The sequence below is a fragment of the Mustela nigripes genome, chromosome 2, assembly GCF_022355385.1.
Source record: "Mustela nigripes isolate SB6536 chromosome 2, MUSNIG.SB6536, whole genome shotgun sequence".
Classification (NCBI taxonomy): Eukaryota; Metazoa; Chordata; class Mammalia; order Carnivora; family Mustelidae; genus Mustela; species Mustela nigripes.
Window position 1 is genome coordinate 27,874,074 of NC_081558.1, and position 17,596 is coordinate 27,891,669.

General features: G+C 43.8%; 1 protein-coding gene and 1 long non-coding RNA gene across 17 annotated transcripts in view; one reads left to right on the forward strand and one right to left on the reverse strand.

Moving 5' to 3' along the window:
* Window positions 1-17,596, forward strand: part of LOC132011463 (uncharacterized) — a 169,558-nt gene that overhangs the window by 134,381 nt on the left and 17,581 nt on the right. For both annotated transcript variants that reach the window (XR_009402382.1, XR_009402381.1), the window contains exon 2: window positions 16,776-16,860. This is a non-coding gene — a long non-coding RNA (uncharacterized LOC132011463). The remainder of the gene's footprint in view (window positions 1-16,775; window positions 16,861-17,596) is intronic.
* Window positions 1-17,596, reverse strand: part of FHIT (fragile histidine triad diadenosine triphosphatase) — a 1,435,937-nt gene that overhangs the window by 17,854 nt on the left and 1,400,487 nt on the right. For all 15 annotated transcript variants that reach the window (XM_059390064.1, XM_059390066.1, XM_059390068.1 and 12 more), the window contains one exon: window positions 7,305-7,414. In XM_059390064.1, coding sequence (XP_059246047.1) covers window positions 7,313-7,414 — 102 coding nt within the window. In that variant the 3' untranslated portion in view covers window positions 7,305-7,312. The remainder of the gene's footprint in view (window positions 1-7,304; window positions 7,415-17,596) is intronic.

A 17,596-nucleotide genomic window follows, 5' to 3' on the forward strand; every position in this document is an offset into this window, starting at 1 on the left:
TGGATCACCGGAAAAATATTAACACCAAAAGGAGTACAGTTTAGAACTGCTTTTTCTAGTGTGTCCTGATTGGTTGAGCACCCAACTTGATTGACACCCCTGGAATTTCAAAACAATGGAGGATTGCTTATGTAGGAAGTGGCTTAGGGACATGTTGGGCATAGAATGAATAGAGTGAATTATACAAATGTTATTTCAAAATGATAGGTCAAATATTACTAATATGAATTTTATTCTTTCCTTCATATTATCCTCCACCGACCTCTAAAAGAGTCCTTTTGCCGTATTCTATATTCCTTTCTGGAAGAGACAAGGATAAAGTGAGAAAAAGGAACACCACACAGAGTGAAGAGAAGCAAGTAGAGAGATGGCTAAAAGTCTTGGGAGTGGGGAAAAATCTTGGAAAAGTTTCTGCAAGATTGTGAAGATTGATGTATGATATCCATTTCTGGGGATGAGATGGGGATTAGGATCCCAAGGATGGAAATGATGATAGACTTTTTGCATCATCATTTTACAAGATGCAACTGAAAGTTATTTTTGGCACTTGGATTACTCTTTTCTGAAAAGAACTCTGTGCTGAGGTTTCACGTCAGTCAGAGTTTCATACGGGTTAACACACTAGTCATTTTTCTGTCACTTGAAGTAAATCTCAATAGGATTCTGTAGATTGTTTAGTCATCAGTGACCTATGGAAATCCTTTGCCTCAACTACTGGATATATATAGAGAAAGTTAGAGCTTGGTAAAATATTTTTAAAAATAAACTAAGACCTAACTTCAGCTCTAAATTTTTATAAAGGGAAGTTTTTCAAGTATAACTAGACAGTCATCCTTTTGGGTCGTGGTAAAATAAATCATTTAATAGGACATTAGATTTGATTATTTCTAAAGCTGACATAATTCTATGGTTTCTTGTTCCCAATTTAGATCATAGGGACTTGATTTATTAACATATTAATCTAATAAATAGAGTCTAATTCCTCACTACAGAAATCTAGTTCTATAAAGGTAGACAGAATATTCTACACAGAATAAAAGGAGAGGCAGCACCGTGCCTTAGAAACATGAACTTCAGAGAAAGGGAAAAGCAAACTAAAATCTCTTTTCCAGCTGTGTTTAAACTGATGGATTTTTTTTTTTTAAGAGCTTTGAATATATTAAAGACTAAAGCGTCATTAGGCAAAAGAATCTTCTCTTGTACTTCCATGCTAAATAAAAGTTTTTATTATATCAGTTTGGTGATGAGTGCTAGCAAACACTTTCCTTGGTACTGAGGATACCTCTGCATGGGATCGCCTTGTGGGTTTAGGATTGAACTGCCCAAGGAGCTGAAGTTAAAACCCTCCTTTCCCCTGAGAAAACATGAGAATACTATAATCTTCTCCCTCAGCCTTTCTCATCAGAGGCTGCTCTGCTGAGAGAAGACCCTTTCTGTGAAGGAGAGTTTTTCCAAGCAGGTGGGGTGTTTTAAGAGGTACAATTCAGTGACCAGAACATGTGCTAAATAAGCAAAGCTGTCCTTTCACATCTACCTCGACTGTCCATGATTATGATATAAGTGTGGTCCAGTGGCTGGAATTATGGTGATTTTTCAAAAATGCCGGTGTCAAAATTCTGCCTCGACAGTATCTCTGTAACTACTAATAATGCTGTTTTGGGCTGACTCAGTTGCTTTGAAATTGCACTGGCTCTATTATGAGTAAATGAGAGGCAACCAATTATCTATAAAATAAAGGCATGCACAGAGGGGAGTTTGATGAATTACAGATGAGCTCTGCTGACACAACAGGGTGTGGAAACCTGCCCCACTCTGACTTTCTATCCCAGTTACAGGCCATGCTTGCATACTTTACAAACAACTTAGCCCACTCCATTCTACCAGGGAGCAGGAGAGGGGACAGGGAGGTAGTAAAACCTCCCCTCACTAGGACACAAGTCATTGGTTTAAAATTAAGTAGGAAACTCAACATGGGTGTGTGGAGGCAGCAACCCCAAGTGTTAAATACGCACACGAAGAATTACTATGCTTCAGGAAAGATGCTCACATAAGGGATACAGATGCAGCGTCTTCTGATGGGATTCAGAGCAGAGACTAAAAGAGCCATCGCAAAACTGCTTTCTAGAGCTCAGCCCAGCTTGTGTAGAGTCAAGGCATAAATTCACTGAAGCAGAAGGCAGATGTTGAATTCCTGGAACCAAAGGATTTCCACCTCATCAGGGGTCTGTACAGTGGAGGGAGCATCATTCAACAACCCTTAGACTGTGGCTCTGCCTATGCCTGGCGAAGGCAATGCCTGTTTTTCACTATTGCTTAAGAAACTGCAATCCAAAGTCATGTTCTACCCAAGAAAGGATACAGGAAGTAGTCAGAGTACCAAAACATCCCGCAGGGTTACGTGGGAAGATCAAGAGAATTCTATACAACTAAGCAGGTGTTGATGCCCTGGTGGCTTCAAGAGGCTGAAAAACAGTGCATAGGTTTGGGATGTTTATCTCTGTGGTCCTCTGGTAGTCCTATGCTGAGGATTAATGTGGATTTATACATGAAGAAGATACAGAACAGCAGTTTCTGCTTACTGAAAGGTTGCTAGGTATTTCTACACTGAACATTCAGCAGAGAGCAGGGTTTTTTGTCTATTATAGGCCATTTCCCATATTGGGCGTCTCTGGGTATAGGTCTCCACATTCTTTAACACACTGGTTTTTAAGGTAGGCTAATGGCACAACTCAAGCCCTGTGAGTTGACCTCCCAGGAGAAGCAGTGATTTCAAACCGATCCAATCAGTCTAGATGAGGGACCTAAGGTGGCGCTTTCTGCCTGGTGTCCTCTAGCCAGATACACAAGACTGACCTCTTACCCCTGGGGAAGCCAACTGTGGTTCCCTTGGGTGACTTATCTTCTCCACATTCCTGGTAAGAGGCTTAGGGAGCACTGGCTTAGGGGGTAACCACAGGCCAGGAGCCTGCTTGCTCTGGGTTTGAATTCTGATGGCCACTGCTGTTTTCCAAAGATGAGAATCATTTGTTTAAGATAATTTTAGATAACCTTCATTAAACCTTGCTTAATTTACTTTCAATACTTTTAAATAGGTCACATAGAGAGTCTCAGTCTGGTGCAGGACTCGAATGCCTCTGTAACGGTGGCTAGCCTCTCTTTTTAACAAAGAGAGAATGAATCTCAGCCCCAGCTGGTGTAGGCAAGCGACTACACCACGCTGGAATTCATCAGCGTTGTTTTTCATTTTGTCTTCGTTTGTATGCTTGACTTCTAATACAAGTAATACTCATTTTTCATTGAGGTTAGGGTATGAAGTTTAAAAGTGAATCAGGTGAATAAGGAGCACAGAATACCCTGGTGGGAAACAAAGATTAAAAAAAAAAAAAAAAAAAAAAGCCTGAGGAGATGGGAACCAGAGGATTTGGGAAACACTGTATTTGCCCAAGGTCATATTACTTGGGCACATGGTCACAGGATGTAATAAAGAGGACAGGCAGCCGAGGGAGGCATTAGGCTGGTCTTGGAACAACTTACAAGGAGGGCAAAGTCAATTGGTGCAAATTCAGCCCCGTTTGGGTTCCCGCTGCCCCGCTGTGGTGCGGCTGGGGAGCCGGATGCAGGAGTAGGTGGCGTGAACCTGGCTGGCAGGGGAAGTGCAGCAGGGAAGAGAGGGGAAAGTGCTTCAAGGTGGAATCAGGCAGGCAACCAGAGCAGATGACGAGGCCAAAGAGAACATTCAAAGGGCGCGAGGGCAGTTGGGAGAGAGAGGCAGAGCTGGCTGGGCAGTGGAGCTCTTTCAACCAAGACGGGCTGTACAGACACTAAGAGAATAGTCTTTGGGAGGTAACTGGGTTCTGTCTCTGCTCTGTCCCTTGCAACTATTTGCCTCCAAAAAACACTTAGCATCACTGAGTGCTGGTTTTCCCATCCTCTGTAAGATGGGGTCGGAGAACCCGTGTCTTCTCAATTCGGTAATGCCGGCTCCTGTTACGGAGTCTGGTGCTGCAGCCTAGCATCTCTGCCCTCGCGTATGCTGCAAATCATACAGTCCTGCTGAGTGAGCGACAGCGGCAGCTCGACACTGCCTCTGCCTGAGACTGACTCGCTGCTGAGGGTGTAAATGGGGAGACACTGGAGAGACCAAGTTTATCTGAAATTTAAATAAACAATGAATAATTCTTCAGGTCTAGGTATATTCAAATATTGTATGACAGCCCTATATTTATTTACTTAGATTTTATTTATTAGAGAGAGAGAGAGAACACAAGTGGGGTTAGGGGCAGAGGGAGAAGCAGGTTCTCACTGTGCAGGGAGCCTGATGTGGGGTCCAATCCCAGGACTCTGGGATCATGACCTGAGCCAAAGGCAGGTGCTTAACTGACTGAGCCACCCAGGCGCCCCAGAACAGCTGTATTTATTTGATGAAATTTTAGAAGTACTGTAAACCCCTAACACTGTATAAATATTTTGTGTGGATGAATTTTGAAAAGGAAGGAGAGAGAATTGTCAAAAAACCAGGAGGACCAACTTAATGATCATGTTTCTAGGAATGAATGTCCCTTTTCCCCTTTGTCTCTAAAGGGAAGTATATATAGTCCCCTTTAAAGATTTATTGACTGATTTTTAGAGAGGGGCAGGGAAAGGGGCTGAGAGAGAGGGACAGAGAGTCCCAAACAAACTCCTCCCGGAGCACAGAGCCCCACACAGGGCTGACCTGAGATAGGACCTGAGCCGAAACCAAGGTTCAGACACTTAACTGACTGTACTACCCAGGCACCCCTACAGTAGTCCCTTTATCCTACAGGAAATGAGGATGATCTTGGTGAAATCCTAGAACCCTGTGTTTAAGTCCCTAGCCTCCGAGGTACTAGCTGTGCGATCTGGCAACCCACGTCATGCCTCCTTTTCTCCATTCCCACATCTGATTGCTGAGAACATTGACGGTGATTCATTTGGTCTATAACCAAAGACCTGTAAAAACAGGTCTTAATGTTAATAGTCTGAAGGAGCAGGAGGCTGGCTGAGGACAAAGCAAAAGCTGGGGGGGTAATATTCAATTGGCATTTCAAGTCTAAAAACCCACAGGCACTATGGCAACAGTTTGTACAGAAAGTTAGGATGACTGTCTTTCTGGCAAGATTTACAAGGCAGGTTGATTCACCTGGAAGACAGGAGATTTGGGGCCTCAAGGCAGGACAGAAGCAAAAACTGAGAAAGCAAAGCATACAGGAAACTTGGGTACTAAGTTTAAATCCTCTTAAAACATCTAGAAAATGCATCCTAACGCAGAATCCTATATTTCAGCAAGCCTCGGGAAAAGCCTAGAGCTTTCTCGCCTCTATCTGAAAGTACCCATTATGTAAGAAACCCAGGAGGGGAGGGGGCCAAGGAGCCTTGTAAGCTGAGTCTGAAGAACAGTGATTCCATTTGAATGGGACATTCCAATACGGAACACCGGAACACCGGGCTTTCGGGCTTTCGTGAGAGGAATAGAAAGGGGTCTGAGGCTATGCCTATGGGTCTTTGTTCTTAGGCAGACTAGCTTGATCCAGAGCGAGTAAGGAGGGAGGGAGTAAGGAAGAAATGAGAAGGTGAACAGTGAAAAGGTTCAGAATAAATGATCAAAGACAGCTTCTGCTAGCACTACACTGCAGCCCTTCAGGCAACTGGATACAGAACTGACAAATCAATGACATCCGCCGATTTCATTCTCCAGCGAAATAAGCATTCTAGAATGCAAGTGCCTGGATGCTTTGACATCCTTAAACAATAATGGGTGAAAGGCCCCTGATAGTGGGTCTTTAAGTAACTAGAATACTTTAAAAAGGAGGGTGGGGAGAAAATGCCCAAGAAATGCATGTATATTAAAAACTGTCTAAAAAAGACGTCTATTTCAAAGTGAAAACAGAATACTATGAAGGTGTTTCCTACCTAAAAATCCTGATCACTAAGTAGTGGATACAATTTTATATAATTCAATTGCTACCAATATTCACCAATTGTGTTTTTAATTTGTGTCTGATCTACTTTAGCAGCTTATAATGTAAACACAAGACTGCATGAAGCAGCCTATTTCAAAAAGAAACTATTCAGGGGAAAAGTGCTTTATCCAAGGTCCATGGAAGGAGGTTTATTAACAGGGCTGCCAGATAAAATGCAGGCTACATGGTACTTTTTAGCCTAGGGATGCCCCTATATTTTGTGGCAACCCCATTTATTAGTATATTTCAGAAGATCCATGAGGCCCTGGACAATGCATAAAAATTTGGTGTATATACATATTTTGAAGAAGGAGCCTGGCTATAGCCTTCTACCAGAATCTTAAATCTGTGATCTCCCAACAGTTAAACATTCAGTAATGCAAAGAAATAATTCTATCATGTCTGATCTTTCCCTGTGACCTTGAGCTTCCCAGCAGCCAAAACTAAAGGGGAACATAAAACCAGGGTGTCTGGGTGGCTCAGTCTGTTGAGCATCTAACTCTTGATTTTGGCTCAGGTCACAATCCCAGGGTGGTGAGATCGCGCCTTGTGTCAGGCTCAGTTGCAGAGTCTGCTTGAGATTCTCTCTGCCCCTCCCCTCTCTTCTCTAAAGTAAATAAATAAATCTTAAAAAAAAAAAAAAAAAAAGACCATTAGCTGAGAACAAGAGATCCAAGTGGAAGAAAGTTCTGGTCAGGAGGTTGTGAGCTGGCTTACAGCACTGTGAAGCCTAAGGAGGGAGTCTGAGATGTGAGCTCTTGAAGGGTTTGGGCTTTTTTTTTTTTTTTTTTAATTTTTATTTTTTTTAAATATTTTTATTTATTTATTTGATAGAGAGAGACCACAAGTAGGCAGAGAGGCAGGCAGAGAGAGAGAGAGAGGAGGAAGCAGGCTCCCTGCTGAGCAGAGAGCCCGACTCGGGGCTCGATCCCAGGACCCCGGGATCATGGCCAAAGCCGAAGGCAGAGGCTTAACCCACTGAGCCACCCAGGTGCCCCAGGTTTGGGCTTTTTAAATGATCAGGTTCGCAAACTCTTTTGGCCTGCTTGGTGAGGTTGGTTTGGAGAAGGGCAGGACAGTGACTGGAGGTAGACTGGAAGGAAGGCAGCAGACAGGAGAGTCCCCCATAGGAGGTGGCATGCAGGCAAGGAAGTAAAGGAAACCCAGAGGTAGGAATCCATGCCTCGAGGGTCAGGGTTTTCTCCACTCTGGCTTTCATGTCTTTGAACCCCCCTGCGCCTGCTTGTCTGTACCCATCCTGGGCAGGGAGCCTCCTTCTGGGGCCCCATGGAGGGTGTGAGTGATGAAATGCCCAGTGTTTACCTGCACAGTTACTGAAAGTAGGCCCGCAGGGTTGCGGCTTCTGCTGCCATTTCCTCCTCAGACCTCCACAAGGTTGGGGCGTCCTCCTCTTCCTTGTCATGTTTCTGGAGCTTTGGAGGAAACAATGGAATCAGCTCATGAATGGGTCCTCGGGAACTCAGAACAAGTGTTGTCGGCTGAACACAATTTGCAAATCAGAGGCTGGAAGGTTGTGTATCTTTTTATTGCATTAGTTGCCCACATTTGAAAACAGGCAAGTGTCGTGTAAGAATCCTCATTTCCAGCTTTTGTGATCAAATAACCAGATTAGGCTAGCCTGAGTCCCTTCCATGCCTTGCAGAGGTGGCGAGTGGGGGTCACAGAGGGGAGCACCCTCCCATGTTCCAGAACCCCTACCACTCTCTAGTCTTAGGCTCAGCTGGCATCGCTCATTTATTTTACTCACCGACACTGAAGGCAAGGAGTTGGCCCCCTCCCCATGACCATTCCCCTAAGCTGGCCTGCAGTTTACCTACTAGATAGACATTTTATTCAGTGAACCAAAATAGCCCAAGCAAATCATAATAATATTACAGGAGCCACGAGTACTGAGTGAGAAATAAGAGCATATTCATTAAAAGAGCCTTAAGGAGGCAGAGTTTTAAAAAAAAAATAGAAAACATCAAAAAATTAACAATTGATCTAACTCAATTAAATGATTTTAAAATCCTCTTCAAACACCCACATTTATTTTTTAAGACGCCTTGTATATGTCTCAGATTTACAGAGAAAGTAAATAAAATTTCCATTCTATCAGAGAGAAAATGTTCTCAGAACTTTTCATTGGAAGAGCTCAATTTCTACCCTTCATCTCCTATTGCAATTGAGTTTTATTAACTAGATTTGTTATTCCTGTGTGGGGCTTTATCCGTTGTAAAATGCTAAAGGTATAGATTCCTCGGATGCACGGTTAGTATTTTGTAAGTCATTTGAAGAGATTGAGGTAAATGATTTAACAGCACAATGATGGCTGGTATTTATGATATGAACGGGTAGTTTCTTTGATGTGTATCATTTCATTTAATCTGTACCATCATCTATACATAAGGCAGGGACTACTTAGCTCCATCCTGCCAAGGAAGAAATGGAGATCCGGGGAAGTTCCTTCGCTTGTTGAACTTCTCACCCAGCTAGGCAGTGACAGAGTTGTTCACAATAATTTTTTGCCATTTTCTCTATCCCAGAGGAACTGCCAGGCCACAGAAGAGTGGCCAGCTCCGCCTGCCAGGTGCATACCCCCACAAAAGGCAGATCCTTTGAAAAGTATCTTGCTGCCTCAGCAAAAAGTCTCTCCACTGCCATAATGGAATTTCCTGTCTCAGGCCCAAATCACTGTAAATCTAACGCAGAGACACCCCATACCCACTCTCCCCCACCCTGAACCATGTGGCCCCTTGCAGCAGATAGGGAAATTTCCCCCGTAGTTCAGAACAAACTTTGCTGCACAAGGCAAAACAGTGAAGGAATGATAGCCCAGCTCTCCAGCTGAGCTGTATTTCCACTTGGGGTAAGTTTGAGCCTAAATGAAGTTCATTAGCATATGACTGGGCCACAAGTATGTTGATGAGGGTCATGGATCTTCCGTTCAGAATATGGCTGCCAGCACTCTAGTTTTACATTTTGCCACATAGATTTAATTCTCCTTAGTGGAAGAAAACCACATTAAGAAGTCATTTCCTTTCTTGCGGAGGCAGATATGACGCAATTGCTACGGGCGAGGCACACGGGATTGCTATTTTTCTACTCGAGAGCTAATTTTCATTTTGATACTAGCTTTAGGTCTGTTATAAATCCCTCTTGTAACAATCCAATAGGATGACAAAGAACAATATATACAGCCTGGAAAATATGGCCTCCCTACTTGTGGTGCTGCCATTGAAAAGACCCAGAAATCAAACATTAAGTGGCTTCATCACCACAGATCATGCCAGATGAATCCAAATAATTTAGAGCCTGTGAGCGCTAATGCCTCCTTGGTTATTAGGCGACCGTCTGTTTTTGTCATATGCCTTACAGATGGCAACGTTGTGCCGACACTTCCAAGTTGTTTATGCGAGGTAGGGAATAAATAAAACAAAAACTAATCATATTTGCAAAGCTCTGTTGTATGTGGCTTTTAAAACTTAGAGGTTTCCCTCCGAAAACTCCCAGATGGAAGCGTGGGGCTTTCTTTGGGGCAGCCGTGTTCAGTGTTAGCTGCCCGCTGGCATCCCCTGACGAACTCAAGAAATGGCTATTGCTCAGGTGCACACAGGGGATCTGCTTTAATTTGCCTAGATACGGCCCGAGTTTGGGGACTTTTTTTTTTTTTTTTTCCAAACTTCTCAGCTCATTCTAAGGTGCACTTAACGTTGAGAAGCCCACCCTTGGGAGAAACGTGTATGTGGACAGACAGAATCCGTGTACCTGAGAAATAATACATCTGCCTTCAAGCCCAGTGCTTTTTGTCCTGTCCACAGAGTAGAGGCTTTCCTTGGAAACCCTGCTCCAGAACTGTTTCGCTTCTTTCTCATTCTGTCAAAGAGTATCTGGGCCATGGGGCTTGTCCCAGCAACACTAGGATGCTGATCTGGTTCAGGAGACTTTGAGTAAATTTTCAGTCTCAGCAGAAATAGGGAGCCCAGGAAAGATCCTGGTGAATAAGACTTGTGCCTCAGAAAAGCCACCCAGGGGACCTGGAAATTAAACATGCTGTAGTTTGGAGTGAATTTCTGTCTCCCTGAGGCAACCCAAGAACCTGGACGGTACAAGCGTTGCAGAGCAGCAGAGATCAACTCTAATGACCTCCAATGGCTGTTCATCCAGAAGGTACTAAATGCCTTGAGGAAGCTTTAATGCCGGGGGTGAAGGGGGGTGGGGGTTCAATTCAGATGAACCCTCCAGATTAATTTAGGCTGCCCACAGGGAAAGGCAGTGACTACTTCTTCATGCATACAGTATTTATTCTGTGTCTGCAATGCTAGGGGCTGACCTTGGCATTAGAACACTGAAGCAGACCCTGATACTGTCTTCAGGGGGGCCCCAGATAGGGAGAATAGACACCAAATGGTTAATTATCAATGAGAGGGGCATTTCCAAGTGGGAGGGCTGCTGCTGGGAAGGCAGGGCCCAGTCTGAAAGGCTTTTGAGAGTCAGCTGAGTTTGAAAAAGAAACAGAGTGTTATAATAAAGAGTGACAGGGGTTCTAAGAAACATCCAGCAACTTCTCTCCAAGAAGATGAGGTTAGGCCCAGACATTGACAATGAGAGGGGCAAGCTCCTTAATCTCGTTGTGCCTCAGTTTTACGCTCTGTAAAAGGGAGCAGTAAGAGTTGTGAGCAGTGATGTGCTGGGCACATAGTAATAGTCACAGCAATAACAATCAGCTATTCTTAGGCTATGTACACTGTCCCATGACAGTGATGACTGACCAAGGCAGAGACCTTATGGCCAGGAGCAAAAGTGTTTTTCCTATCTTCATGGTTCCCCAGTGATATGTGTCTTTTTGACCTTAAATATCCTATAAAAGGATTAAGAGCTATGGTCAAAATTCAGGCCCATACCAAAGAACCTACTGACACATTTAAACCTGAGGAGGAAATTTAGGTCCTTCAGATGTAAAACGACTTAGAATAATCCCTAACTCTCAGGGTTGTCATAAGGAATGGATAAGGTATTAATGGAGGCTCCTCCATTAGTAAAGGCCATGGTCCTAGAATAAAAAGCATGTGGTGATGATCATATGCAGTCAAATTACCTTGGGGACAGGCCCCCAGAGTCAGCGAACAAAAATACTAAAATGAAATGAGTGTCCTGTATATCTCATCCAGTATTTGGGACATACTCTTACTAGTAAGTATTATTTGTTTATCTGAAATTCAGACTTAACTAGACTTCTTCCTGTATTTTATCTGGTAACTCGGTCCAGAAGACCCCTTTGAAAAAGACCACAGGAAGTACTTGGCTCACTTTTAGGTTGTTCCTAAACCTGCCAAGCTGTGAATCCTGGAAAAGATGCAAGCTATCTGAAGGACAAACAAACTCAAGGCGAGCATTGGGTGCTCTCTTAGGCTTATTATTGCAAGAAATGAAGAGTAAATCTCCAGCTCCCTTTAAATCTCATAGCTCTTTGGTTCTCAGGCACGCACTTTTTCACATTTTCACATCTCTGAAATCAAAGTGTGTTCCACAATCAATGGTATGTCATCATTTAATTGGCAGTGTTTTTCTCTGTCTGTAGTACATCAAAGAACAGTGCTCCTTCCAGGTGACTGTCTGGGATTCAACACCCCACGGTGCTCTTTCCTCCTGATAATTACATCACATAAGTTAAATGGCCATGAAAATGCTTAGCACCCCAGCACATCGCTCTCCTTCTCTCCACGCAATAGGGAAATTGTTGAACAGATGACATTGTTTTCACAGGCACTTGGTTCTTTGCAGGAAAAGTGCTCACCTAAGTTACAAAGTTTGCAAAAATTTGAACCAAAAAGTCTTTATTCACATTCAACAGAGTGAAGTCTGTGATGGCTCCTGGAAGAGCATTCTATTTCTATATAGCTGTGAAAAGAGATTAAAAGAATGTATCTGCAGTCATTCCACTTTATCTGCCTGAAATGGTTTTGGGGAAGGTAGTGTTAACAGGATTTCTGACTGAAGTACTGATAGGCATCAATGGTGACATTCTGCTCCTTCCCGGGCATTGAGCATGCTATCGGGAGGTATGTGGGGTAAAGATTAATTCCCTGATGTAATGCTCAAACTGCCTTGGCTATTGACTTTTGTTATAGCTCTGTAATGGAATACAGTGGGAAGAATGATGCACCATAATTTAAATGTTTTTCAGAACTCAGAACTAACCTGTAGTAAAATGCAAAATTGTCTTCAGCGGGTAGGGTATGGGGGGAGAAACAATTTAATATCACTTCTTAAAGAAGCAAGTGGCTGCATATAAACTTGGGTGTTGTTGTAAAGTACATTAATATATTTCATTGTTATTAGTTTTGTAAAACAACATAAAGAGCAGAAAGCTTAAACTATTTCTTATGGGTTGATGGCTGTGTTCAGACAGGTGTTTATATAAAGTCTTGAAAGGGAAATAATATCAAGAAATAGGGAAGTAAATCTATAATTTTTTTTTCAGATCTGATTCTTTGCCTCTACTTTCAACTTAGCCTGCAAGCATTTGTTGAGCACATGATATATCCCAGGCACTGCTGTGGGTCTTACACTAACTATAAAGATGAAGAAGCCAAAAATCTGTGCCTTCTGGGGTCTTACCACCTTACAGGGCAGACCAGATTTATACATATGTAATTTAATACAAGTCAGTCTGGTATAAGGACTGGGCCGGGCGAGAACTTCTGCTATGGTGCTCTCAGAATACCCAGGAGGGGGTCCTGGGTTGACTTTACAAAATTGGGGTTTGACCTGGGCTCAAAAGAAGGTGGTGGGATTTTAAGGACAAGGTTATTCCGGACAATGACAACAGCTTCAGCAGACACATAATGTTCAAGTTTGCCGACTACGTGCATCCCTCTTTCCCAAAGAATCCTGATGTGGCCATACCTGACCATCGATCAGAGGGGTCAAGAGAACTGAACCTTAGTTGCCAGGTTGAGAAGCCTCAACATCCCATGGTTTAAAGATGGGGAAGATAACTCCATGGCCCCGAAGATGGCCTCTAGTCTATGATTCAAAGCCACAAATAGTTTTGAATCCTTCTGAAAGTTATTCCATTTTCAATTGTCTTCCAACCCTTTTGATTAATCAAAAAGAAAGCCTCCGTGCTAGCATGTCCTTAACATGGGACCAACATGACCTCTAAGAGACACAGGGGAACCATCCAGACTCTAGCTAGAATTTAATAAGATTCTTTTGTTTAGATCGCATTTATTTTGAGGGTTTTCTCCCATTTATGATGTCATCTCAAGTTTCCTTTTCAAGTAAATTTATTTAAGGTAAGGGGTCGATTTAAAAAAATAGATTAAGTAAAACTGTGTCAGAAATACAGCATTAAGCATGGCATTAACCTTGAAAGATGGTCCAGAGGTCGGAGGTTCAGCTGAGAGGAGGGAAGTCACTGAAAGTGTGAGGCTAAAACGTGGACCTTCTAGAATGGGGATGTGGTTGTTTCTATTGGGCTGAACTGGAAAATGCTTCAGAATTTTTTTTTTTTTAAACAGATCTTGAAAGTCAAAATAATTTAATATTCTAAGAGCGCTGAAGAACGACCCGTGCCTTAAGATCTGTAGAGACAGAGGAAGGGTGGGGAGGGTTTTGGGGAGGAAGGCTTCCCCAGAAAAGTGCCGGTGAAGCTGAGATGGGAACAATGGCTAGAAACCCCTGAAGCAAGGAGGAGGGAGAAGGGGTATTTCACACAGAGCCGAAGTGCAGAGCTCTGAGGAAAAAGGAATCTTGGTTGAGTGACTAGAAATGTAAGGGACATGGTAGATCATTTGCAGCTCATAGGGATGGCTGAGAAATGTGGATTTTATTTTTGCTGCAAAGAAGACGTTAAAGGGTTGGAAGCAGGAGAGTTAAAAGCTTCCAACAGTTTTTCGTAGAGTGGCCTTGCTGGAGAAGGAGTTTGAGCTTCTAGCTCCTGCGGCAGCCGGACCAGAAACCATGGGAGTTGGGCAGGCATGGACGTGGTCGAGGAGGTGGTGGTGGGGACAGAGGGAGCGCAGGTGCCCCGTGCGCCAGTGTGGTGGTGACTTGGTGGCGACATCTGGAATTAGAGACGGGGGCTCAGTGCTTGCCTGGAGCAGGCAGACCTTTTTCTGACAGGTTCCTTCTGGGCCCTTTGTAAAGCAACATGGAAGTTGTCTCCCGTGCCCACTCTGCTCTGAACCGGCATAAAAATCCTTCCTGTCCGGCCCGGTATGCGCCTCTCCTCAGTCACACACTTCCCAAACTCCCCAAGAAGGCTTCTTGGACCATTTAGGCCAACTTGAGTTACATTTCATGATTCTGGATGTTTTCTCACTCTGTCACACACACAGCCAGCATTCTCTGAGCACACATTTCCTCCCCCAAACACCAAACACCCTTTCTCTACATGCTGGTTATTGAGCAGATGGTCACCCACTTAGGCCTTTCTTGGGGTCCTAATGAATACCCTCTTGCTTTCATTTGATGCAAAATAATAACAAGTCTGTGCTGCCAAACTTGGGCAGCCACTTGTGTTTTCTTAGAAACCTGAGGTTCTTCCAATATTTCTTTGTGCAAAAATATGTTAACTGCCTCCATTCTTACTCTATTTGCGCTGGAACCCTGGACTGATGGCCACATGGTGAGATCTCTAAGTGCAACCCAGTGACATCTGGTTTCCTCTTATTCACTGTGAAGTTTCCAAAGCCCTATTTATTGCCCTGATGGAGAGAAATCCAGGTAGTCAACAGAGCATTCATCATTTGATTCGTTGCCCACACTTTGACTTAAGCCTAACTTGCATGAGTTAAAGCAGGAGATTTTTTGGTTTTTATTTTGTTTTGTTTTTAGTGCTGCCAATGAGGCCAAAATGCTGAAATAAGCTCTTATATTAATTAATGGCACCCTACTTTCAAGGGGTATAGAGTGTTGATGTTTAAGAATTTGTAACCCCCAAAAGTATTTATTAACTAGAAAATCACAGCACTGGAAAGTAATTATGCCAAACCACTGTACTATAACAGAACCCAATTGCTTATCCAATTATACATTAAAGTATCACATTGTCAAGCCGATTGCCAAAGCAGCAAATGAGACTTTGCCAGCGTCACAATTTGGACCAGCTATTACTCAATAGACTATACTGTGAATGGTCTTCAGAGTATCCCAGGCACCCTATAAAACCTGTACAAACTAGGGTGGGCAGTCAGGTTTGGTGGAGCACATGCCTGCGATCATGAAGTGGCTGTAATTGGTTAGACATTGTAATTTGCCGTTTGCCATCAGAAGCTTGTTAGGAGCAGCTCAGCAAAGGGAGACTTCTGCTCTTGGTCTTATATGGTTGATTTCAATGAAAACAAAAGAGCAGTCTTGTCTTATCAGAGGCAAAATCGGTAAGGCTAACCTGAAACATACATTTGAGAAAGGTGACCCCAGACAGGGCCTCCTGCATCTGCCGTGCTGCCTCCTGGCCAGCCACCATTAGAACATTCTTACAACATGGCATCAGGGTGGTTGAGGAACAGGGCTAAGGAAGTGAGCCTTGAGGGGCTGCTGGGGGTGTTGATATGGGGGTCACTACACTGGAGAATCATTAGCATAGACAGAGTAAAATACAAACCCAACTTCTTATTTTTAGGACACCGCAGAACTGAAATCTTCCTGAGGGCTTACCACAGTGAGCCTCATGATCCTAAGGAATGAGCGTGATCCTGCCTCAGTCGGGCTGGGAATTTCAGCTGCCAATCCCATGATGGCAAGTGATTACCGGGACTCAGCAGAGAAATTAGTAGGCTCACCCAACAGTTCTTGGTATTTCCATTATAATAAGCCCTCACCAATAGTTAATTTGGTAGAAAACTTCCTGTCCAGTTCTCATGTGTGTGATAGAAATCACCAAATGACAGTAACATCCTGACCATCTCCTTACTAAGCCGTGAGGAGTCTGACGCCCAGTATGTTTTCAAGAAGCGTTGGTTAAGGGTGTTTTCCCTCCCAACATAGTACCTATATAAGTTCATCATTCCCATTTTCTGGATGAAACATCAGTCTCCTAGACACTTGAATCACTCAATCAACATCACATGGCTAATGAGGAACAGTAGTTGTCTGGATCAGAAATACGATTGGTGGGCTCCTCGTGTACTCTTGGATCCATTCTGTAAATTCTTGGTGACTTTCCTATGGTTAAGAAAGGTGATAGAGCAGCCCAGAGAAGAAAACTGAAGTTGCAAGCACAGATCTACCTTCAAACCAGGATCAGGCTGGGGAGCCTCTTCTGAGGGGGGCAAATGCATCTCAGGCAAGTTTTCGGTAAATAATCACTAATCCCCGACCTCTCACCCCAGGCTCCATTGTATTGGAGCTTTACTGGCTTTTTAATGGGTAGGAAATTGGTGAAGCAACAGGGACTAGAGATTTCTACCAGTTTGATTTCCTCAGGCCTCCTGTTTCTAGAAACACGCTCACCGAGAAATGAAATGAAACTCCTTCTGAAAGGGAGTTTCATGATGAAACAAAACTTTGGAAAAGGAAACATTTATTCAAAAAGCAATTTCCTAACAACAACAACAAAAAAGCAATTTCCTTGGCCAGCCATGTTCCGCAAGCCTTCCCACCACCGTGTCTTGGATATTGGTGTTTGACAGAGAGTGTTCTCCTTTCTTCCCAGAGTGATGTCAGCTTTCGTACTCAGAATGAGGAAAGAGAAAAGGCGAGGGGCCAGTTTCTGGTTTCTTTTGAGTCTCCTGAACGTTTTGCTTTATATTTGCTCCTGCTACAATATGGCTTCTTTTTCTACAGGTCCCTTGCAGAATTTTTAGAAGCCCAGCCCAGGCAAGAGAGCTCTCCTTGAGGTGACCGCCTGGAGCATCTATACTGCAGGAAGGTAAGCAGACACACAGCCTGAAGCATACCGCCATAGACACAGCCTCAGAGTCCTGCTCAGCACGCTGCCGCAGGGAGCAACCCCTAAGCCCTCAAGATAAAACCCATCGGGAGAAACCAAAGAGGTTTATGGAGTGGGGGATGCACAATCCAGCACCCGCCACCCCAAGCATTAGAAGCTCATTTCTCTGCAGAACTCATTAAATTACTCAACAAATCATGGTAATATGTCTATGACATGGTATTACCCTGTGCGATGGTGAGCAAGCTGGACAAGGTTTAGTGCCCTCGAGAGGCTTACATTTGAGGAGAACAAGCAGATAATTAGGAAGTAATCAAATCGGTTACTGCCCTCCCAGGGAAACAACAGAAGTACATTAGACAGTGTGGGCAGGATAGACTGCTCTGTTGAAGTGACAAGGAGGCTTGAGAAGGATCAGCAAGGGCTCAGACCCAGTGGAAGCACAGCAGTATGTGTGCGATCTGTGCACTGGCTCAGGACCAGTGACAGAAGCAGAAAGAGGAAATGGTTAAAGAAGGGGCTAGTCCCCTTCCCTTTAGCACTAGATGCACAAGTGCTACCTGAGGGATTGGCTCATTCCATCACATCATGCTGGCGGGGCACCTATTTTTGCTGGGCTCTGAAGAATACTAATCAAGTATGTGCAAAGTCCAGACTCCGTGAGCTGAAGGTAGAGAGGCTAGCTGGCCTCGCTGGGCCCAGCTTTCCCTCTGAG